This window comes from Pygoscelis adeliae, unplaced genomic scaffold (assembly GCF_000699105.1).
Source record: "Pygoscelis adeliae isolate BGI_AS28 unplaced genomic scaffold, ASM69910v1 Scaffold178, whole genome shotgun sequence".
NCBI classification, from domain to species: Eukaryota; Metazoa; Chordata; class Aves; order Sphenisciformes; family Spheniscidae; genus Pygoscelis; species Pygoscelis adeliae.
In genome coordinates, this window is record NW_008825323.1 from 518,295 (window position 1) to 542,550 (window position 24,256).

Here is a 24,256-nt window from a genome sequence, read left to right on the forward strand (position 1 = left end):
TTGACTCAAGTGTCACAACAAATTTTGGACGGCGAGCCTTTGCACTGTTGGAACCACCTGCAGGTTTCTTTATAACTACTGCTTGTGTGTGTGTATGCACCGGCTGAGACAGGGGAGGCATGGACTTTCTGCTGGGATTAATCCAATTAGTTTGAATGCACCTAACTATTTTTATTGCTGTTCATTTTGACGTGTGACTTCAGATGCAAAACAGAAACAAAAATTTGGGCCGGGTACATTTTATACATTTCAGAATAGAGTTGAAATTACTGGTCCTAGGATTGACATTAATAAAATGCCACAGGCAGGCAAGGATTTAGATATGATTTTATGGTTTAAATCTATGAATGCTTTTGAATAAACTACCAAAGAGAAGCTGAAGAGTAGTGGAAGATGTCAGAGGATTGTACTATTTGCCTGCAGGAGAGCCCAGCTCAGAGGATGCGCCTAGCATCACGAGAAACTGCCACGCTAAAACTTTTTCAAAGGCAAGCTTATATCTATTCTAAATTCATTTTCTTTCCGTGCATTTTTGTGGGCAGGTAGTGGCAGAGGACAGCTGAAACGCGCAGGGATGAGAGTGAATACTGAGAATGCGCTTTATCTCTATGGGAGAAATGAGATCACTTGCATCTGCAGGATGTTTTGTACAAAAGCACCACCTCCTGGTAAAACCCGACTTTTCTCTTCGTTATTAAAATACAGTTCTCAACATGCAGTTCCCATTACGTTCCACTTCAGGGACCATTTGCTAAGCTGAAGTTAGTGAAACACAATTCCAAGGTTTCTGCTCGTGAGTATTTATACAGGGGGAGACTGAAGGCAGTAGGGGCAACAGACCACTTGGCCTCACGAGATTTTAAACCCAAAGGGATGTGCAGGCATTTTTACTGCAAGCAGAAGAAATATTGGGATTTTGAAGTAATTTTTAAGCGTGTAGAAGAAACAAGTTTAGATGTGGTCTTTTCATTTATTGAAAAATTCCACTTTTCCTGATATCTCATCAACTGGGAGTTGAGCTTTATTTAAGCAACATTTACTATAACTTTGATGAAAGACAAAATGTTGTTTTCTTTTCTTCTGACAGATTTAAAATGCAACTATATGGCTTCAATATCGAATGATATCAGCTGCTTTTATCAGGAATTACTGCACTCTTTAATAATGTATGAATCTTGTTAGAAAAGAGAGGAAACAGGATGTTCTACCTCCAATTGCTTTTATCTACCCTTCATTCCTATACAGATGAATGTGCCAAATGTGCAGCGATCCCTTTCATAAGTCACAGAGTTCGTGAGTAAAAGCCCTCACAGTAGCAAACGTAGGCATTTTTTTTTGGCAAAGAGGGCATTTTCTTTGCTTTTGTAACTATTACATTAACACATATAAGAAACTGTAAATATCAGAATTCGTCATTCCAATTTAGTGAAATATTCCACCCTTTTTCTTAAAACTTGTTGAGAAGAATCCAACAAGAATCAAAAATACATTCCTGGGTGGTTTTTTTTTTTGCTTTTCATTTCCAGTGACTTTATTTTTCAATTGCTTAGGAGATGCTAGGACTTCACCTGGGAAAACAGGCTGCCAGTTTAGCATGTATGATAAGATTACATACAATTTTAGGTGCCAAGCTTGTAGCTAAACCTGAAAGTCCCATAATAAAGCATGGCAGAGCCTAGGGATTTGATTTAAAAGTGTTTGATATGAGCAGATGACATTCCACTTTGCAAAGCCGGGCACAGCTAAAAAACCCATGCTAGTTAAAAACAACCATATTCAGTCAAATTTGTTCACATGGAACACACTTGCATTCTATTGTGTGACAGCCCCCAAAGGAAGAAATCTAGAGGGAGAAGCTGCATTTTCAATTAAATAAGAGCTAGTATTGCTCTACTGCAATGTTGCTTTTTTAATAGTGTTTCAGAAGTGAGTATGAGAATACATCTCTATAGACTTTTCTTTAGATTCCTTGTGATTCATCAGCAGGGTTATGTGAATACCTGGCATACAAATTTGTGGCAGTTTTAAAAATGCTACAGGTTGATCTGCATTTTGAACACTTTTCTGTAAATTGAAAAAAGGTTAAGAAGTCATTTTCGCAGGTCAGGACTAAATTTTTGAGGTTTAAAACAATATAAATAAATTAAAGCAATTATTTTGAGTCATTGTCCTGGTTTCGGCAGGGATAGAGTTAACTTCCTCCCTAGTAGCTGGTACAGTGCTGTGGTTTGGATTTAGGATGAGAACAATGTTGATAACACACCGATGTTTTAGTTGTTGCTGAGCAGTGCTTACACTAGTCAAGGACTTTTTAGTTTCCCATGCTCTACCGACTGAGCAGGCTGGAGGTGCACAAGAAGCTGGGAGGGGGCACAGCCAGGACAGCTGACCCCAACTGGCCAAAGGGACATTCCATACCATGGGACGTCATGCCCAGTACATAAACTGGGGGAAGCTGGCTGGGGGGGCCGCTGCTCGGGGACTGGCTGGGCATCGGTCGGCGGGTGGTGAGCAATTGTACTGTGCATCACTTGCTTTGTGTATTCTTTTATTATTATTATTATTATTATTATTATTATTATTTTCCCTTCCTTTTCTGTCCTATTAAACTGTCTTTATCTCAACCCATGAATTTTACTTTTTTCCCCTGATTCTCTCCCCTATTCCACTGGTGGTGGTGGTGGGGGGGGCAGTGAGCAAACGGCTGTGTTGTGTTTAGCTGCCTGCCGGGTTAAACCACAACAGTCATCACTCAAATTTTTCTTTTTAAATATAGTCTTTTTCTGCTAAAACTGTTTCTCGATTTTAATATCTGTTTTTTGGTGACTATAATTTACATTATCTCATTAAAATTTTCTGAAACATTTTTAGGAGACTCTCATGTAAGCTAAAATGGCCAATTACAAGGGAAACCTAGTTACACATAGATGTGAATGGTGAAATAGTACATACTTAGGTGCAGTCTTTAGACCTGTACTCTAAACAGAGGATTGAGCTCTATTTAGAATAGAAGCTGTATTATAAAAAATGAGAATTCTGTCTGCTACAAGATGATTTCTTTTCATGCATGCGTGTGTGTGAGTGTAGAAACAGCTGTTTGTATCTATAGGTATCAATGTATATTTTACACTGTTGCTTCAGTTAATTATGTAATTTTGGTCCAGCCATGCCCTGTTTTCATCATTTGAAACCTACACTAAGTTCACTGGAAAACAAACAGGTTTTGAATATGGAAAATCCACAGAGAAAATAAAGGAAATTACTTCAAAGGATTGTCTATCATTATAAGCACTCAATAAGTGCCATGCAGTCCACTCATGTTGATGTAATCACCTTTTTCCATATATTGTATGAAAACTTTTCATTTTATGGGGACAATGAAGAAAATTAATGTTTTAATTCTACACAGCAGTTCCTATTGAGACCAGTATACCGAAAACGTGATGTTTATTTAGAATACAACAGCCACATGGGAGAAATGCTGGTTCCTATCTGGGTTCAACACCGAACAACTACACAGCCCTGCTGTGTGAGAGGTGGGAAGCAAGTCAGGATGCAACGAGCTTGCAAGCGGGTTTAGTCCTTGCTGATGCCAGTGAGATCAGCTCTGTGTGTGTCTCCACCTATTTGAACCTCCAACTGGTATGGAAGCTCAGCATGCACAGAGAGAAGTGCAGGTCTGAGTAGGTGGTGAGTGAGGACATGAACATGCACCAGACAGGTTTTTACAGAGGGAGAAAGCGTTCTGTTGAAGGAAGAAAGAGCCTCACATACCTTTTCTTTTATGCCCACACTTGCTTCTCTAAACTTGTTTACTTCCTCACTTCATATAATTTTTCCCCATAAATATATATAAGGAACCATTGAAAATTCACTGCAAAATTTAGTTATGTAACTTCAGTTATGTGCTAGTCTGTAACTAGGAGAATAGAGGATATTTTTGACTTGCTAGCAATGCAACCTTCCTCCCTCCCCTCTGTTTCTCTTTTAGGTAAAAGCAAAGTTGTTTTTTCCTATTTTTTGACCAATGTAAAAGCAGAGTAAGAATTTCTGTGTCAAGATATTTTGATTAGCTCTCACACGTTAAGGTCTACACTTTAAAAAGAAATTTCTAAATGAAGGATAATATGAAACTGAATCACTGGAACATCTTATTTACAATGGTGGCATAAGAAAAAAGGCTCAATCCTAAATATATAAGGCTTTCATTCAAAACAAAGAAGCTGGCAGAACTGATACAAATTCACAAAACATGATGTCACTGCATCTAAATTCTTCCGTAAAAATGGTTCAATGAAGAATATTTGTCCATATCTACCTATGGCTATTACCTAATCAAAATTAATCGTTGCTAATAAGCTTGCTATGTAAGAGTCGCAGAACAAGTCAACAGTATGCATGAATTTGGACAATTTTTTGTTCAGGTAGGTAGAAGTTTGGAGAAACTTCTTTTACGTAAAAAATTATCTATACTGAAGATTCTTCAGAAGAAATACTGTTTCTATGTTTGCAATTACATTTTAGGAAAGCCAAAATTTCACCTGTGGTTGATACTTAAGGAAGAAAAGATTCTCTCTTAGACTGGGAAATACAGATGAAAGAGAACATTTTCCATACAATGGACTTGTGCCTAAAAAATTTAGATCATTTATTTCAAAGTTTGGAATGGACTTCCCTTCTGGTTAGCAGCAATTAACTTCTGGTAGACTCTTTGGTCCATGTTAAATAAGCAGTAACCCTCTCTGTAAGAGACATTACAGCAATATTCAGACAAAATCCCAAAGTTTTGGGAGCGATTGATTTTCAATAGAATTTGTGTGTATTTTTTCCAGACGTAGACCTAGTTAAAAGACCGTGAAAGTACTATTCTGCTTTTTAACCTAAAAAGTTGAAAAGTCTGACTTGTTTTAATGTTCCAGTCACATCAAAATAGACTCTACATTGTTCTCTGATTCACTAGGCTCAGCGAAAGGCCAAAAGCTGCGCAGACGGGGAAAGTGAACTACTCCCACGTCCTCAGGTATTTGCCCTCAAGCCCACTGGCACTAGTATGGTTGCTAATTGCAAAGTCAACATGAAGAGTTAAGAGGCTGTAGAGATCTTCTCCAGTTATCTTAAAGATGGTTCTGGCAGTGCTGCTGAAATTGTTGGGTACTTATCTGGAGCAAGCTAATACGTCTAACCATATCCTATTCTATTACTAACAATATTCTTCTGCCATGCATTGAGGAAGCAGAGCTGGTTTTCACCTTTAGGCTTCGGTGAAAAACAAAACCTGCTGGAGAACTAGGATGTCTCTTCCAGTAACTCTGTTTTCTCACAGGTCTTTACAGCCTACTGTTACCAACAAACATCTCACAGTTGCCAAATCCTTCCAGTATGTGACCTCACTCAGCACAGGGATTTGGGTTGTCAAACCCTTTCTAGATGTATCTTCTCAAATACCTGGGGATGACTATAGTTTTGTGTTATTTTTTTAATCTTCCTGCAAATTCTAGGTCAGGTTGACATGGACTGAATGTGTTCTGTATAATTTCAAGTTTTTCAAATAATCCAAAAGTTAGCACAGGTGCTTTTGCATGTAGAACTCAGTGACTGAAATAAAATACAGAAATGCTTATGATTTTCTGCAGAGATAGAATACTTTTCCAGAACTGTCAGTGAAGCAGCTTTCATAGCTGAATTCATTTACAAATCACTGAAAGAATAATAATAAAAGTAGCAACTCAGAATGTACTCCACCAGCCACAGCCATTACACTTCGACATTCTGTGATATGAATTAGAAACAGATGACGATGTGTGACATATCTGAAAAGGCATGTAGTTAGTTTAGGATTTAATTTATACTTTTTTGGTTAACCAAATAGCCTTATTACATTCTTTGGTACACCACTGAAAACAATCAGCTTATTGTAAGGCTATACATTGATATCTAACATATGAGTTTTCAATTTATTTGAGACTTTATGTCTTTAGTTGTACAGTTAGCCTGAATGTTGCCCCAGAAACAGTGCAAACTCAAAAAGAAAATAGAAGAAGCATAAGACAAAGGTATTAAAGCTATTTTTTCTAGCACAGCAACTACTTCAGTTGTATGTTTTTATGTAGTTAGTATCTATATATGCTCATTTATATAGAAATGAGGTTTAAAAATTTTTGTTTTCTCTGAAACACTTGTATAGCTATCCTTTAAAAACCCAAACCATCTGTACATGGTAAAGAAATTACAGTAAGTTACAAAAAGTGGTCAGATAAATCAGAAGGAGAATTTTGAAGTTTAAGCCACATTTATGGTATTAAATAGTTTCACATTATGGCAACCATCTTGAAAAAAAATTAGTGCATATGTGCAACACCTCTTTCTGGAAAAAAAAAAAGGAATTTACTTTTCAAATGCATGTGAATTAAATTTCTCCTCATAAATACACTCCAGCTGTTTTCAGCTTCTATTTTTATAATGAAAACTTTTAAAATTCAAACATGTCTAGCCATACCTCAGGCTACATGTGGCGTGCTGATGAATGCCTACGGTCTTACTCAATAGAAACTGCAGATACCAGGATTTTTGAAAATTATATTCAAGTTCACTTCAATGAGCCAATAGGTTGTTTTTTCAAGAATGCATTAGGTGACTTCCCTGTGTGAATTTTCACACTTTTAAAAATCCTGAAATGATTTAGCAGCGTGCTTCACCAATCTTGAATAAATGTCTTGAAATTAGCCACTAGAGGGCATGAATAACTATCCTCCTCAACATAGGCAAATCACAATGAGTTTTGTGGGCTTACAGTTCTTAGGCCTAATTATGTTATTTGCTTGTAGAAAACATTTCCAAAGAAACAAAGCTTGAATGTCAGAGCTGAGCAGAAGGGAGTATGTGATTATTATATAAGGTTAAGGCTTAATCTCAGGTCAAATCATTATGGTCACTCTTACTTGATTGAAAATATTTAGAAAATTTTCAAGTTTACTGTAAATGTTTATGCTACAGTAACTGGAAATAAAAAGCATAAATAGAAAAATACAGCAACAGCACAATATAAGTGTTTAGTTTGGTCTTTAGTAGTGAAATAAAATGCTATTTAAAGAAATAAAGAGTAAAACATGAACAGTAGTCTTTACTACACTACTGAGAAAATGTCATGGACACAGAATATTTCATTGTAGCTACCTAGCAAACTTTTCATGAAATACGTAGTTCCAGTTTTGGGAAATGGAGCTCTTATTCATAGTAAATATGTGCTGATACGTTGTCTTGATGTATTTCAGATTTGGGATTACTGGGGAGACTGAAGTCGCTGTAGAACAATAAAATAAAGAAAACACTGCTTACCCCAATTGACTGAGGGCAGATGGTGGCATGTTATGTAGGTGTTGCTGTTGCCAGCCAGTCACAGAACCAAGATGAAGAGCACTGGCTGTATTAAACCCAGAGAGAGATGATATATCTGCACTACTCAGAGAATATTCTAGATTTGAAAACAGAAAAGACAATAATTAAAAGCGAATTAAAGAGGAAGCAATTAAACAATAACTAGCGTTGTAATTTTCACGTCACCTTATAAGCCTTTTAATTACACCAATCACATTAAGTTGCAGCACAAAAAGTAGACCTTCCTCTTCCCTCAACTCATTAACTTGGGAGCAAATAATGCACTAATAATTAATCTGTAATTTAGCAGGGCTTTTCTGTGTCTGGAAGATCCAAAGCATTCTTAGCCTGTATATCCACCATAACTACAGATGCATTCTCACAGAGTCAAAGACTTGAAAAACATAATAATATTTCGGTTACAGTCTTTCTTGCAGAACCCAGCAGGCAGCCTGTGTCTGAACAACACACGTCTTATCCGAGAGCATTGGATCTGTACGCCAGCATGCTCTACAGAGCAGCAATGTGCAATGGCAACTGGAAAGGATCTCCTGAGGCTTCGTTCCTAGTTTCTCCCAGGTAACTATGCGATAGCCCAGTCCGTTCTGAAGCCAGTGAAGCTGTTTGCTCCCACTACCCTTATGGCTTTAGGAAGGTGCACTCAACTACATGAAATCACCTGTGGTATTAAGAAGATTAAGAAATGTCTCTTAAGTTACATTTTTTATTAAAGCCAATGAAAGAAAGCAATCAAAGCAGTTTTCCATTCGAACAACACAGCTAACTCTTAAATAGATATGTCTCAAGTTAGTGACAGATACAGAATAAGTAAATGTAGTGCAAAAGCATATCAGCTGTGAATTTTTCAGTTTCTCCCATCGAACATGAGCTAATTCATTAGAACTGAGATAGACATTTGTCAGCATCTTGCTCCCTCCCCCACCCTTTACGTCTTGCACCCATACTTACCAGTACCATATGTTGTTGAGATGGCTGATGGGTATCCTCCCATCCCTTGCCCTGGTAGAGTAGGAGTTGCTACGGAAACCACTGGAGTAGCCAATGACTGAGCAGACTGGGAGTTATTTATCCTCTGATTCTTTTAAAGTAAGTAAAATAAACATATTATTGACTAGTTTTAAGTCCGTTGAGTGTATTAGCTTTCTGGGTATGTTTTGTGCATGAGAAATACAGGCTGATACAAATTTCTAGAAACTAATCATTTAACATGTGGCTTTTATGAACTCTGCCAACCCTATCATTTACAAGCCTTCAAGAGACCAGTTGTCACCATAGTAACCCATTACATCAGTATCTCCTAGGTAACTGAACTAGTAACAAGTAAGATTGCTTTTATTGTGGGTAGAATAACAGATCGTGTGAAAAACTAATGAAATATGTAAATTCTATTCCCATTGTTTTCCTTTTCACGCAAATGAAAAGGAAAAAAAAAAAAAAGGGCGAAAGAATAAAACCCAAAACCAACCCTACTGGATTTCATGCTTTGAAAGTGAGGGGCACCCCGAGATTGCTGAACACTGAACTCTTACCAGCAGATGGTGCTCTGACTACTTCGTTTTTGTGCAATAAAACAAACTTCAAGAGCGTTAGGTAGCACAGCAGTTACACGTTTATCTTTAACTCCGGGGCACTAGATGTTGCACTGTAAAAATTGCACTAGAGAACTCTAATCCTGTGAGTGGCAGGATAAAATGACCAGAAAGCCACCAAAAAAATGCCATAAGGCTGCGCCATCTTCCACAGTACAAGTTTACAGGCTCTCAAAGCACCAGCAACAAGAAAGCTTTATTCTAGCATGTATAATTTGAATATGTGCAACAACTGCACCTGGCCTTCCATATTGCTATATTTCAAAACTTACGATGACCTTTTTGTTTACAAAACAGTTAAGGTAAAGTTTTCCATTTTATTTCAACCAACACTTCACCTACACAAGTATCAATCATACAAAAGAACTGATTTTCTTTTCCTCGTTATTAAGATGAACATCACTACCACTTACCAGAAGCAGATCAACATCCTCAGACTGAGTGCATAGGAAAGGAGCATTAAAAATTAGTGAATATAAATATTTACCAGGATGCAGATTTCTAGCCTATGGAATAGCTTAATCTGATAGGGGCAGCAAACTAAACACTTTCTGAGCATAGTTTGGAAAAATAACACCTCATAGATCTCTTCTTTGTCCTTCTAATGGGATGTTTGTCTCAATTGCGAGGACAATCTATCCGGTTTTCAGCACAACACTTTCTCTAAGAATTCATTATTTCTTCCACAACCCCAGTGGCTGCAGACTGTGTTGCTATACCTGGTTGCAGGAGACCTGACCATTCACAGAATCCCTTGGAAAGTATCAGTTTTAAGGACCTTGGAATAAATCATTTGATGCAGACAGCTTGTCACTGCCTTGGTCGACTTTGAGCATTGCCCTGTAGGAGACTATTTGTTACTTATCCTCTCAGAAGGCAGCATCACATTTATGGGGGCTTTTAGTTTGATGTTCTAAGTAAATTTATTACGCGTCAAGCTGAAGTAGCCAACTTGGAAGTTGTTTTAATAGTGTCTGTTACATAATGGAAAAATGTGTTTAGAGTGTCACTTAAATTTACCATCAAGATCCTTTTTAAATTAAGCTCACTTTTAATGTTAAATCACTCATGAAAGATTTACTTGCAACCACTAACCGACTTCCATAAGGGAACTACAAGATATGCACACGACACCTTCACGATTCAACCTTCTAGCATAATAGCCTGCCTAAATTTTGTTAATTCTGGCAAGAGGTACAACAGTTTCATGCTCCTTTTTATCCTGCTCTATCTATTTACTACCTCTTATGATTACAAAATTTGGCCTTTGGAGCTCAGAGTGATAGAGTTCAAATTAATTTATTTGTGGTTAATCTGCCATCTGCTGAGAGTCTGTGTGGCTAAATATTTAAGAAAAACATAGTAGGTTAGGAATTCAGCCTTTATAACAAATCCAGGAAAGGCTCTTCCAGCTACTAGGAAAGACAGTGCAGAAGTTTAGACTGTGCAGGACGCAGTTCCTATTTTGCAACTCAACAGAAAAAAGGGAGGAAGTAAATACGACTTCATAAAAGCAATCGAACAGGCTTTGCCTACATCCTCAGCTCGATGTCAAACCTTAAGGTTAGACAGAAAGACCAAACAAGCAAGAATATGGAATGTTATTCCGCTGATTTTAGTTGCTTGAGCAGGCCTTGAAATTCCTAAATATCTCTTATCTGAAGGAGACAAAAAAAAGCTTTGAAAATGCATTACCACTGATGGCATTGTATTCTTGCTGCCAGGTGGAATAAGCACACGGAGATCTGGTTTACGGTTGTTCATTCCCAAATTCATTGGAGGTGGAGACTTTGCTTGCATATTCTTGTTCAAGTTGCCAGGTGAGACCAGCAGACCTGGTGAGTTGCGGGGGTTGCCATATCCATTTCCTGTTTAGGTTAAAAAAAAAAGGAAAAAAGAAAAGAAAAAAGAGAGAGAATGATTATAAACTACAATGTATTTCTTACGACTGAACACTAAAAATGTCAAATAAAAAAAAAATCAAGCTAAATACCTGTGTCATGTAATGTGTCTTTATAGGAAAATACAACACATGCCATATTTGGGACAACTGGTCTTAAAATGCGTTCTCTCATGGCAGCCAACATCTCAGTGATGTGCTGAAATTAACTTGATTATACGACTCTGTTCACAGCACTATGGTACATAGCACAATATACTCTGCACCCAAAGCAGCCAAGATCTAATGTTTGCCTTACAAGAGAATCAGAAAAGTCAGACAATCTTATGGCTTAAAAAATGTCAAAGCTATGCTGTGTTTTCTTGACAACTACAGAGGATTCTGCCTTGCCTGACTCAGCCCTTTCCAGGTCATGATTTTGTTTTGTTTTTAAACAAAGGATGAGTATAGCAAGGCTATAATTTCCAGAAAAGGCAGGGGGAGGACTAGGAAGATTCTTAAATGCTTTTGGCTCTCTTTCACCACACTTTTTGGACCTGATTCTGTCAACACTAAAGTCAATGGGAGCAAGAGCATAACCTTATTTGGAAAATACCACCGTATCTTTCATGTTCATCTCTCTGCTGCTTTCTGCAGGCCCCAGGAACAATTCTGACAGGCAAATGCTTCATTTGCCTTTTTCAGAAAAGGGTTTCCTTCTCTCACCACGTAGTACTGACAACTGTATATCCGTAAGGTTACTGACCTACCATTCCACTAAAAATGAGACCTTCCTATTTCATCTGCCTAATTTCACCTCTTACCCACACAAAGTCTGGGGAAAGAGGTGACTTTTTAGTGTAGCCTTGAAATTCTGTCTGCACAGGCTCAAGAGAGATACAGAAATTGCCCAGTCATAGAGCAGGAATAGCATGAGAACCAGTACAGAAAGAGAAAACTTTCATGGATAAATACCAAGAAAACAAGTGCTAGGGGAGACTTTCTGTTCTGTGCTCATCTTTCACTCACAGCTCGCAAGCTGCAACACACAGCCTAGAAATAGTGTGGGAAGATGAGCTAGTGAGTGTGGCAGAGCCCTGGGAGTTAGAAGCCCTGGACCTTTAAGTTGCCTTTGTAGACCCAAAGTCAGTGAAGAACTGAGTATCTCACTTTTTTCACACATGAAATGGGGTTTACAGCCCTAAAGGACATGAAGGGATAATGGAACTAAATTTGATAAAGTCTATGAGGTGGGCACAAAAATGATAGTACATGAGAGTGAATCTGTCTTCTAGTTAGGATAATGAAGTGAGTCCAAGTATGACTAACATTATATCATGTTTTTAATCCACAAGCACATCAGCTAATTGTATTTATCAGATCAGCAAATCCATGGAAAAAAAAGATCTCTCAAAGGCTGTTAAATACAAAACCACCACTTCAAGCTCTGGAAGACCCTGAACTGCGAACACTAGGCTTAGGACACAGGAAAAGTATCACAAAGTGCTTGACTTCCATATTTGTGAGGTACCTTTAGTCATAGGTCTGGCCTGGCTTGTTTATTCTCATGCTTTTTATTCTCATCATCTCCCAAGCCTTTGCAAAAAGGAATTAAGATGAAAACTTAGAAGCACTCAGATCACTTCAGAGATTTTGTATTAAAATACTTTTCATAGTTAATCTTGTTGTTTATTTCCTTAATAATATCTTACAGTTAGTGAGATAAAATGTGTTAATGAAAAAAAGTGTATTTTACACTTATCAAGCTAAGATAGCAGAACACTGTCAAGAATTTTCCATTTTGTGTCAGTAGGCTTTTTTTTTACAGGAACAATTGCTCTCAACATGCATTTGCTACATATTATGCTCTAATTAATGCTATGTGTTACTAGAGACGGAGAAATTAGAAGGGGCATTTTGCATACACAACAATATTTTCTTACAGAAATTAGAATGCCTTTTAAAAGTTGATCTTTTACAAACAATACATAAAAACTAATGACGTGGTGATCAACAGAAGAAACTGAAACAAAAGTGGAGTTTCTCTGGTGCTGGTTTCATACAGGAGCTATTTTACCAACAGGAAGTAAAACTGCCTTGTGAAATCTGTGGTATGACAACTATTTGTTCAGAGAGTGAAAATGAAGCTGTGTATTTTTTTTAGTTCTACGATATACAAACTAAAATATTTAATGCAACAGCATGCACTGTAATCTATAAGTTTGTTTCTATAGTTGTGATTTTCAGAGAATAGAAACCCTTACAAGAAAGAACTCCCATTTTCTACATAAGCTTTACTTAATATAATTTACTGTTAAAAATTAAGAGAAAGAATGCATCGGTATAAAACTTTACTCTTCAGAAACTTTCGTCTGACCTTTATATTATTTACCTACTGATGTAAAATATTTTGAACAGTGATGACATTTCTTACATTTATATTTTTAGAACATAAAATTATTTTTAAGAACTACTGCAATCTTCTCTTCACCAGTAGATTTCTGCTGTTCATGGCATATTATGCCAGCTAGCATTTTGGAGCCATATAATAACCATTCCTCTTTCCAGCCACCAAACTGTTTCTTTTGGTATAATGTGGATTCAGGAATGTAAGACTGTGGATCTTAAACCAATGATACAGAAACCCGTCATTTGAAAATCAATGATGAATGCATGCATGCGGTTTACAGTTAAGAAGAGTCTGCATTTAAACCAGCTCTTTAAACCGTATCCTCTTTACTCAGAAAGCTGTGGCCTGCTCTGAGGCAGCTGTCCCACCTTCAGATAAATCCACCGAAGAGAATGGCCTCATTTACATTCAGAGGCAAAAAAATGTATGACTTCTAATGTACAAATTAAACCTTCCTTCATCCTATAGTTTAAAATTACACTCTGCCTGGACAATTATCAATTTAGATGTGACTGTATGCAGAACATCGCATTCCACTATCCACTTGAAAGTGCAAAAATTATATGTCATGTATGAATGGATTTCCTGATTATAGATTATAAGAGAATGAAAAACAGATGGATTTTAGAGCAAGTTGGCTTTACATTTTTATTTGGTTAAAAGCCATATTTTTGCTGGAATAGAACATTTTTAAACTTTACGGATATAACTTGTAATGTATAATGAAAATAAAAACAGTAGATGCACAAGTTTTAAAGGGCATATGTCAGAATTTGTAAATTTACAGCATTTTCAATTCAAGAAGTTTTCAGAGAAAATTATTTTCCTCGTGTTGTTTGTTATACTGACTTGAAAGAGTAAAAATATTTTACATGGAAAAGAGCTTGTTTCTAGACAGAACTAGTGTCATGAAATGCAGTGCCAGACTTTGTATTTGGACTAATGGCAGATTATAAAGACAAATGCTTTCTGAGCATAGAATGCTCTTCTTGGGCACGTTCCCACATTCTGCATTTAGGCACAAGTGCCATTGACTTTAGAAGGAATTCTGTCCCAAGTACAGACTGCATGATTAATGCCTGCAATATCACTTTTTAAAAACATCCAGAAAAGTTATTTTTGGGCACCAGAAGTTAGTCAGTCAAGAATAATTATTAAAAAAAAATTCATTTACTGATGGAAAACTATGATTTGAACTATGTTACAAATTCGCGTACTGCTATCTTAAACAGTCACTTCCATGTTTTAGGAATTTAACGGTACGAGCAGGGCACAAGTTTATTCAGGACAGGACAGGGAGCAAAGTTGACTTCTCCTCTTTCATCCCCCATTAGTAACACCTGTACCTTACATGTAGTTTTGGTCATTGGTGTTATAGTGGTTGCAAAGTGGCTGCAACTCTTGATATTCTCAGAGTTAGGGCAATAATTCTGTACCGAGCATTTAAGCCAGGCAACTTTCTACGTGTTAAGGTAACACAAATGAGGAAAGAATAATTTATTTCCATATGTCTCAACATTCTTGAACAGCATTGTCATGATTCAAAGTATTTAAGCCTTGAAAAATTGGAAAATTTTTGTATTTTGATTTCTTGAAGTTCTGAACCTGTCATGTCCCTACTTGTGTCTTTTTTAATTTGTGATTTCAAAGATACAAAAATATACTGAATGAAAAAACCTCTATGGTAGTCCTAGAAGAATGAAGAACAAGACACACAATTTATATGTTGTTTCTTTGGTCTCTCTTTCATTTACCCTAATGCTTTTCACTGACCATACGGGTTGAGAATTTACAAGATCTTCAGGAACCTGGGATGCTTACCTCCCATTAATTGTAATAGAAAAAGAGCTTTCAAATTCTTGAAGGAATTTCAATAAATATTAATGGTTATTTCAAGTTTCCAAAAAGTGCATGCTCTTACTTGTGGAAATTATGATAATTCTTCCAAGAAGAATATTTACATTCCATTTCATGGAGGATTCCTGCTTCTTACTGGGTTATGTTAAATGCACATCCCATATACATGATATTATGACTGACCACCAAGCCTCTCAAAAAAAAAGTTAAATTTAGAATGAATCTATATAAACATAAGAGCCAACTATGCTACAATTTACCTCCACTTCAAAATATATGTATATATAAAAGAATCAATGCAGTAATAGAAATTCTGCTAAATTTACAGCCAGTTTGGCACTCTTTACTCAGTTCATTTTCCTACTTTCTGGAGGAAAGCTAATCGTTCCTAATAGTAATTAAAAGGCAATGAAAGGTTTCCTTTTCTCTCTTACATCTTATGGGTAAATTTTTTTTTTAAATGCATACACACTATTGGAACAGGCTATGGTTTACCACCCAAACAAAATAGATACCAACAATAAAGCACTGATGCCAGGAAGCTGTACTGGTGTTCCACCTAAACATAATTTTTAAAAGGGATAATTGAAGGTTCTTACTCACATGTTGCATGCTAGTCATTTCACAGTACATGACCTCTACTAACTGCAAGTGGTAAAAGAAAACCAAGCTGCAGATATGCTCATCCCAGAAAAAAGAAAATCTTTACGTTAAAGCAGCTGCCCATTCCCACAACATTAGACTAATGGACCTTCTTTAGTGAATTACTGGGAGCCAACTCAGACAGATGTGGTATATAAAACCTACTGACTTTGTGTGAAAGAATTCTCAAACATCTTGTGAAATATCAGCTGCTTTTTGGACTGAAATAGGATGAAAGTGCTGTGAACGCATAGACGTTTGGAAGAATGGGAAGAGAATGAGGAGAAAACTATCTCAAAAACTCTTTGTTATACTTTTAGAAACCACCCATTTAGAAATAATGTAAACAAAAAGGTAGAGATTCCTACAACAATATAAGACTAAGTTGATATCTAGGTCTCTCTCTAACTCACTCGTTATTGCCACGCAGGTTGTATAACTGTTAACGGGAAATTCTTGCTCTTTAAGTCTAAAGCTATGTAAAGGGCTGTAATGGCACTACAGTTGTCCTGTGCTGGGAAAAAAGACAGTATTTGGGAATCACTAAAATACTGCTAATAGTGTGGGCAATTTAGGTGTACATGGAGGGCCACCTGCACCAGGACTGCACAAAGCTAAACGTTACACTGTGCATCCCGTTTCACAATTCTGGGTGTTGGTGAGATCTCATTTTGGAAACCAGGCAAATCTCCACTGCTTCCACTGCAGCGGAGGTAAATGGTCTCATCAAATTTCCCAAGGAAAACTGTGTGTGTGATCTGCTTATATTTGTAGTATATTACAAAGAAAGTTACTTCTCTGTTCTGTGGCTCACATTTTTCAGTTTTGCTATGTCCCTGGGCTGTTTCAAGTACTTAGGCTCAGATCCTACATACCGAGACAGCATGGGTCTTACTGCTAAATCTCATCTTTAGTGTCATTAACAGTCCTCTAACCAGTCTTATGGTTCCCCTCACCAGGCCCGATCCAGACCCCCACCCATGGGCTGACATCCTGGCCCATCCCCATCCCCATGGAGGTGCCTGATGCCTGGGGCTGGGTCTGCCCCCGGCTGCCCCCTCGCCTGCCCTGCTCCCTGGCTGGGGCGGTGGGATGGGTCCTGGCTGAGAAGCCCTGCCCCATTACCCCCAGGAAGCCCCCGCTGTTCCCAGCCCCCAGCTGCCCCCAGGGTGTCCTGGCAGCACGTTCCTTATCATGAAAGAATTAAAAACCAACTCTTCCTCTTCAAATCTTCATGTTGAGCACTGCCAGCTACCTTAATGAACAGTTTACATGGATGAAGTAGTCAAAATTGTTTCTAACCCTTGGGCTAGTGCCGTATAAAATTTGGAAGATCCTTACAATTTGCTCTATGTGGAGTATTTGCAGGTGCACACAGCTATTGCTGAAAAAGGGCACATGTATCCCATACTGCAAATCCGGGCTCAGATTTCCTTCAGGACAGAGATTATGCTTCTCAGGCAGAAGCTGAAAGTGAAGAAGTGGCTCTTTGGCCACTTGACAATGCAGACCACATTGCAAAACACACTTCTGGAAATCTAAGGACATGCCATGAATCTAGGAGGCTAGAAATCTGAGATGCTTTTCAGCCAAATGGAGAAATAGATGAGTTTATTTAGATGTAGAATGAAAGACCATGAGAACAGAAACCTGACCTGTGTATCACAGACCATTACACTTCATGCAAATACTTTACTGCTGAGTCAAGTGCATAACTAAGTACATGGCAAACTAACCTGATCACCAACACTGCGGTTATGTTTCGTTGCTATAATAAGATCCATATTTAAATGTTTCTAAAGTAGTTTTTGCACTAAGTATTCTCCCACTTTAGTCTAGGAGTTCACACCTTAATAAAATAAATGTAAAGGTGGCACCTGACTGTCTACAGAGTTAGCCTGTGGCTACCCACATAAGGAACTGTGAGCAACCCTTCGAAACATTTCTTACTGCAATTAGGTTTCCCAAGCTGCAGGCAGATATCCCAGCACATCTCTGGATTCCCTCCTTGCAACTTTGGAATAGGGGTATATCACATAGGCAGTGGGGGGTCTGTCACAAATTCTACAGTGAGAGAAGGGGGAGTGCTCTTCCTTCTTCAACGGTGATCATCCTTATTCCTCCTTTTTTTGCTCAGCAAAGAAACAGCGCAATAGATAATCCAGGTCCTCCCTGTGTTTTTTTTTAATTTTGCAGTACAGTTACTATTGTTAGTATGCTTATATTTTTATATTGTCTGATCATAGCATTTTACTATTTGCTTTCATAATTCTATAATGGCACCTCATTTCAGGAATCTCAGAGCATATAGCTTTAATGCAGAAATACTCTCTTTCCTATACCTTTACTTCTGATTGTATTGATTCATTTATTTCCACTTCCACAACACTATTTTTTGTTCTAACATGGTTATTTATCAATAGCTATGCTCATCTCAAACCCCATATATTTCAAGTTATCTTGTTTGGCTTGAGGCTTCACCTAATCAGCACAGTAACTAAGTTGTAATTATTGAGAAAAATAACTTAAGAAAATTACATGGTGGTCTTCAGTTTTGTGCTTTATGAATATTACTCTGTTGTATCTCAAACACATGGGCACTGCACAATGAGCATCAGAACCATATTCCTGTGTGTTATAAGTTTTTAAGGCCCAAACAAAATGTCAGGGATCAGACAGTCACTTAAAAGTGGCTTACCACGGTAAAACAGCTACCGTGCCCCTGCCATGGGTGCTGCAGCTGCTACCACGAGGAGCAGGCACAGTGCAATGTCCCCGGCCTCGCTCACTGTCCACGTTTGCAAAGGTTAGTCCATGCTCTGCACTAGGAATGCAGTGATCTTCCACGCTAAGGTCTAGTCTATTAGGAGAGGTCGACACCAAAAACTGAGGGTCATTTTCAGTGGTGCTTATCTGAAATTTAGCTTGCATAACAGCTTTTCAGAAAATCTTGCAGTAAGTGGCACAAGCCCGATCTCTTAACATGTGCAGGATGCACAAATCTGGATATCTGGACTGCACCTATCTGAGATAAGCCCCTCTCCAAACTATGTTTTCAGGACTTAGCTGATCTCCTGTGATTATAAGTTAATTCTTATTTCAGTAAAGCAATTAAATAATGGATTTTAGGAGCATATATCTTCCTTCATCTTGTATGCTAGCTGAAAAGATGCTCCATTCTAGTCCTGTTTATGCAAAAAACAGTCAGCATTTTTTCTTTTTTTTATATGCGCTGTTCTAGAGTCAGGAGAGAGGAAAAAAACCTGACTTATGTCAGAGGGAAAACTACATTACTGAAAAATATAATCTTTTCTGAAGATATATAGGAAAAAAGATATAAGCCTGGCAAAGGTAGAAGACTTATTTTCCCTCCTCACTGCCTGAGTGAGAGCCTTTGACAAATCATCTGCTTTTAAGAAATTATTTGCTGATGACAAATAATTTCCTTTTTTGGGTGTTTGAAATCAATTATCATTTGGGAAAAAACACTTTTTTAATGAAAAATATTTCAAGACAAGAAGTAATTCCAATTATAAACTTAATACCTTATTTGAAAATGTACTTTCTTGCTTCCCCAAGGGAATTTTAGAAATAAATGTTAACTTTTTTTTTTTCCATACACATGTAGCTAAAGTTAAATTGTTGATTTTTGTTAAATGCACAATTATTGAAAAACGAAGAACGAATAATTTAAAACTCAATGTCAGGAAAGTTTCAGGACCACATATGTTAAACACAAATGATATACACTTACCAATGTTATTGGAACAGATATACGCAGAAAAGGAAAGTGTTTTGCACATAGGTAATACTACTTAGATTTGTTTTGAACTTTAAGCAGTTGCAAAGAAAAGATCAGTAACTAAGCCATCCCTGTCTCCTCTGGTTTTTATTTCTGGGAGACTGTTCCAAAGGAAAAAATCAGCTTGCAAGAGATTTGGAAAACAAATGGAATCTATGGATTGAATATCTTAATTGGGGAATCATGTTAAAAGTTAAAGGGCAGGGGTCACATTAACTTAATACTGCCAGGAGCTTCCACGTGTGGCTGCAGTCCCAGCTTCAAGAGGTTAAATGCATTTCTTGCTTGCTTTCTCAGAGCAAAGTCACTGCTGCATTCCAGATCCAGGAGGCATCAACTATCTCTTTCAGGACTCAGGACAGGCATGAAATCCAGATGTTTGCTAATTTGCAATGCCTTCTTGTATTTTCTGAATCTGAACAAGAATATGGATTGCAGCGTGCAAGAGAAGACAGTGTGGTGTCTTAATGAGCAAGAATGCACAGACAAAAACCCCAATGAAATCCCTGTCTCACTGAAGTAAAGCAAAAAATTCCCACAGATTTCACTAGGAAAAGGATTTTATTTAAAGAATCCAAATTATTCTTGAGGAGCATTTGAAACCACTTGTCATAAAGGAAACGAAGTCAATCGTGCCTGTCTTTAAAATCCCACTTACAAAGAACCACAGTTTGCATGACTCACTTAATTGTTCATTACATGTGAACTTAGGGCTTTCTCCCTTTCAATCCTTCGAAGCTGTCTTTTTATAAATACAAATATTGAGACACTGCTGATTAGAGAGATGATGAGACAAAGAATAACTAAATAAATTACTAAGTCAACACTAACACAGCTGATGGAAACCTAATAAAGGCCAAATTTTCACATTTTTCACTGAGGTCTACTCAGAATGGGCTTATGTGGACCTCTTAATTGGTAAGAGGTCACATGAGTTAGCTGAAAATACACGCATCCAACATTTGCATGACACTCGTTGCAAGAATTTTTGATTTTTACATGGACAGTAGCATCTATCCTTTCAAACTTATTCTCAAAGTTTCACTGATGTGATTTTAACCATATGAAGAGAGTCCAAATAAAATGTATAAAACGGATCAGTTGCTTAGGGCAGAAATAGGACTTAATTTTGGAAAGGCCTGTGTTGATCACCTACACAGATATGAAATTCAGGTACTGTTAGATAGACTCTTTCCTTCATACTATGTATTAGAGCTGTCAAGCAAGTTCTAGTGTTCTTCCTGCTTTATCACAAATCTCTTACCCGTAGGTACTTCCCTTAAAACACTGAAAAAAAAAGTATATATCCTCCTTATATGGAGGAAAGTTTGGAAAAGGAACACTTAAAATGGCATAATATGAGTGGAAAAAGGGAAGAGGAGAGCTGTTGTGTTTTTCATTTCTTATGCCCCTCCATGGTTTTAAGCCAACCTGCCAATTTATGATTCCTTATTGTTTGGATTTGGCACTATTGCATCATGAACTCTGTTATGAATGACTGCAAGTTCTTTCTTTTGGACTGTAAACTTCCTTAGACAGGAACTATTGTTTACTATACTTTTGCACCGCATCTTGCCCAATCTTTGGACCAGAGGTCTGTGGGCGACTGCACTCATCGAGTAATAAGGGAAGGGCAACAACTTACCATGCTCTCCCTGGCAAACCCGGTCCTAACAGGTTGCCCATAAACTGTGGTTTGGGAATCATTGTTCTAAGATCACTTGTTTATTTAACATATTCCACACTTGTAGCCTAAGAATTATCTTCTCTTGACTATGCCAAGCATGATTTCAGGGCACAGTGGAGAATATTTATGTAACCTTTTAATTTTTTAATTTTTTATTTTTAGTATTAGTTTGTTTATTTATATTTATAGTTTCAAAAGACACTAATTCAACTAGGTGCCTTTGAAATCCTTGCTTATTTTCGGTACTGCTTGTAGACTTATTTGGGCAGATTGCTTCTTTTTAGTAAATCACTTTTTTTTGAGAAGATGCAATCCAGATTGCCTCTACCCTGAGGGCTTATAAATTAAAAAACCCGTACTACTACATGTATTCCCATGTGGCTTGAAATACTAGTAGAATATATAATACATTCACCCACAGTCAGTACATGACCAAGAAAAGAAAAAGGAGCAGGAAAGCACTAGCAAATTATGATATTGGCTGGCAGATCTAGGACCTCAGCCCTCAGAAGATCAGAAGCCAACTGTTAGCTTGTGGTGAATTTCCAGAAGGAAGTGACTAGCTGCTGATTTATAGGTAAATATGGGATTCAGTTATTAAAAAGACATGGGATGAATTTTTCAAAACGCACTACTGATCTTTTCAGTTTCTAATGATTTTAAAGAACAGGTTTAAAGGTAGTTTGAGGATGCTTGATTTAAAAAGAACAAGCACTTAGGCCCTCTGACAGCATTTGTAGAGTCTCAAGTACTTTTGAATAACTTGCTCCTTTAGTTTAATACTAATGTTAAGATGGAGGCAGTACAAAAATCAAATAGTGAAAAAAACAAATTGCAGGAAGTGAATAAACAATTAAAGCAAGTATATTTTTGTTATACCCATCCTGGATTTAAAACTTGAGCTTGAATTTTTCCTTCGATTTTATTATTTATAGTGGTTTAAAACGTAAAGAAATTATGTTGATTTAGATGGGCTTATTCCACTCAAAAGGAAACTTAGTTATAAAATCCAAAATGTCATAATCTGGAAGCCACATAAAAAATGAAAAATATAACTCAATCTAAAATTATAACTCAGTTTGAAAATCAAAAGTTTAAAGTACAGATGCAAAGAAAGACGTTCCCCAATACTGTTGTATTTTGACTTTAAAACTATTGAAATATTTTTAAAGTTTTAATCTTTTATCAGGCTTTCAACACAAATATTAAGCCACTGAATAAAACTCGAGTTCAGATAATTTACTGAACTAAAACTTCATAGACATTATTTATTTATGGTCAAGTTACTATTAAGTGGTTTTGTTAAAGACTATGGTCCCTAAAAATTAAAGGAAGTTCACATAGTCTATTATGTAAACAGGTAACATGTCACTTAGCCTTCATATTAGTTACGGGGTAAGCTAGAATGGTTTTAGACCATACCAGTTTGGGTCCAAAAAGTTCTTGCTCTCTCTTTCAATCAAAAGCCTTTGGTTTGAGAGAATAGTGCTGTATTTATAATTTAGCAGCCATACTAAATGTGAAGTTCACTCCAATTTTGTTGGCAGTTGCTACTACCACATGATAGAAACTATTCAATCAGTGTTTGACTAAGAACAAATTTACTGTTACAAACCTGAGATAACCTTGGTTTAACTTAAAAATACCACCGACGGTATTTAGTTGTGTAGGGTAATAAAGAAATAGTCAGCTTTTTTAAGTTCTATTTATGTCTTGGGTTGACTCCCAAGGTAAATTGTGGATGATTTCAGGGTTATTACTTGAAATAATCCAAACCGACAAAATAACATACTTCTCAAAACACAGGCTTAACTAATCTTTTTCCATTTCTGATATTGCAGTTATAATGTAATTTGTTATAATGTAATTTGTTAAAGTAGTGCAGAAACTGAGGCCTGGTGTTAGCAATCAAAAGTAGTTTCATTTTATAATGGCAGAAATGAAACTCTTTAGACTCCTCTTCTTGGAGTATGTTATTTTGAATATATGCTATTTTTGGACACTGCAGAAAAATGCAAATCCATAATGTTCTAATTTGGCCAGAAATATGAACCCCAACAGATTAAACCACATGATCATGCTACCAGCTTCTAAGACGCCAAATAGGAGAAAACACAGAGGTCTCTGTTTCTTGTGAAGAATGATGAACAAAGAGAACTTTTGATGTTTATTCTGCTGCACCCTAAAGAAAGAGGACTGTCCAAAATAGTGCCATTGTGGAATGATGCAACTAAGACAGAGGATTCAACCTTATAGTGACCTTTTCATCTTCCTTCAGCGCTGTATCAAATTCTTCCTACTGCTCTGCATTTAAGAGATTTAGAAAACACTTCTTTAATGGTGTTTAAAGCTCTTATTGCCAGATAAAGAACAAAGACTATTCATATGATTAAATATTTATGATGCATTCCTAGCAATACCCCTCATATATATATGCCCCTCCAATCAATTGCCTACTCCAAAGTTACATTGCTTGAGAGCTTAATGCATAACACTGCGCCCAGGAAATAGAAATTCTTAATTTGTGAGTAATCAAGCTATTCCTCTTCCTCTGCTTATATATGCTTTTAATATTTTTCCAAGAAAAAAAATATGTATTTAGAAAGCATATAAATTTTCAGCTGGCATATTGATATACAGATTTTATTAAGCACAGGGATTATTAAGCCAAATGCATGTGTAGAGGAACTTTTATTTTAATATGTGCGCCTTTTAAAAGAAAACATCGCCGCCTTTACTAATTGCTTTCCAGCGTCTTTTTAAAGGAACAGGGAAACCAATAACGAGACAATGATATTTCTCAATAAGCCAGTAGAGGGAGCTCCTTAATAGGGCAACCAATTTCCTACCCGACTCCCTCCGCTGCCGTTCCTGAAGTTTCTACTATACATGAGGTTAAAGTGAGATGAAATGCGAACATCGCCAGAACGAATCTTTCTTTAGCTGTGTTTCGCAGGCTAACAAAAGATAATTAACAAAACTGCAAATTTCTATC

The 24,256-nt window shown here is 36.9% G+C and overlaps 1 protein-coding gene across 8 annotated transcripts in view; it reads right to left on the minus strand.

The window, feature by feature from the left end:
• Window positions 1-24,256, minus strand: part of MEF2C (myocyte enhancer factor 2C) — a 141,553-nt gene that overhangs the window by 5,001 nt on the left and 112,296 nt on the right. For all 8 annotated transcript variants that reach the window (XM_009330296.1, XM_009330299.1, XM_009330297.1 and 5 more), the window contains 3 exons: window positions 10,680-10,852; window positions 8,344-8,473; window positions 7,336-7,471 (listed from right to left, as the gene is read on the minus strand). In XM_009330296.1, coding sequence (XP_009328571.1) covers window positions 7,336-7,471; window positions 8,344-8,473; window positions 10,680-10,852 — 439 coding nt within the window. The remainder of the gene's footprint in view (window positions 1-7,335; window positions 7,472-8,343; window positions 8,474-10,679; window positions 10,853-24,256) is intronic.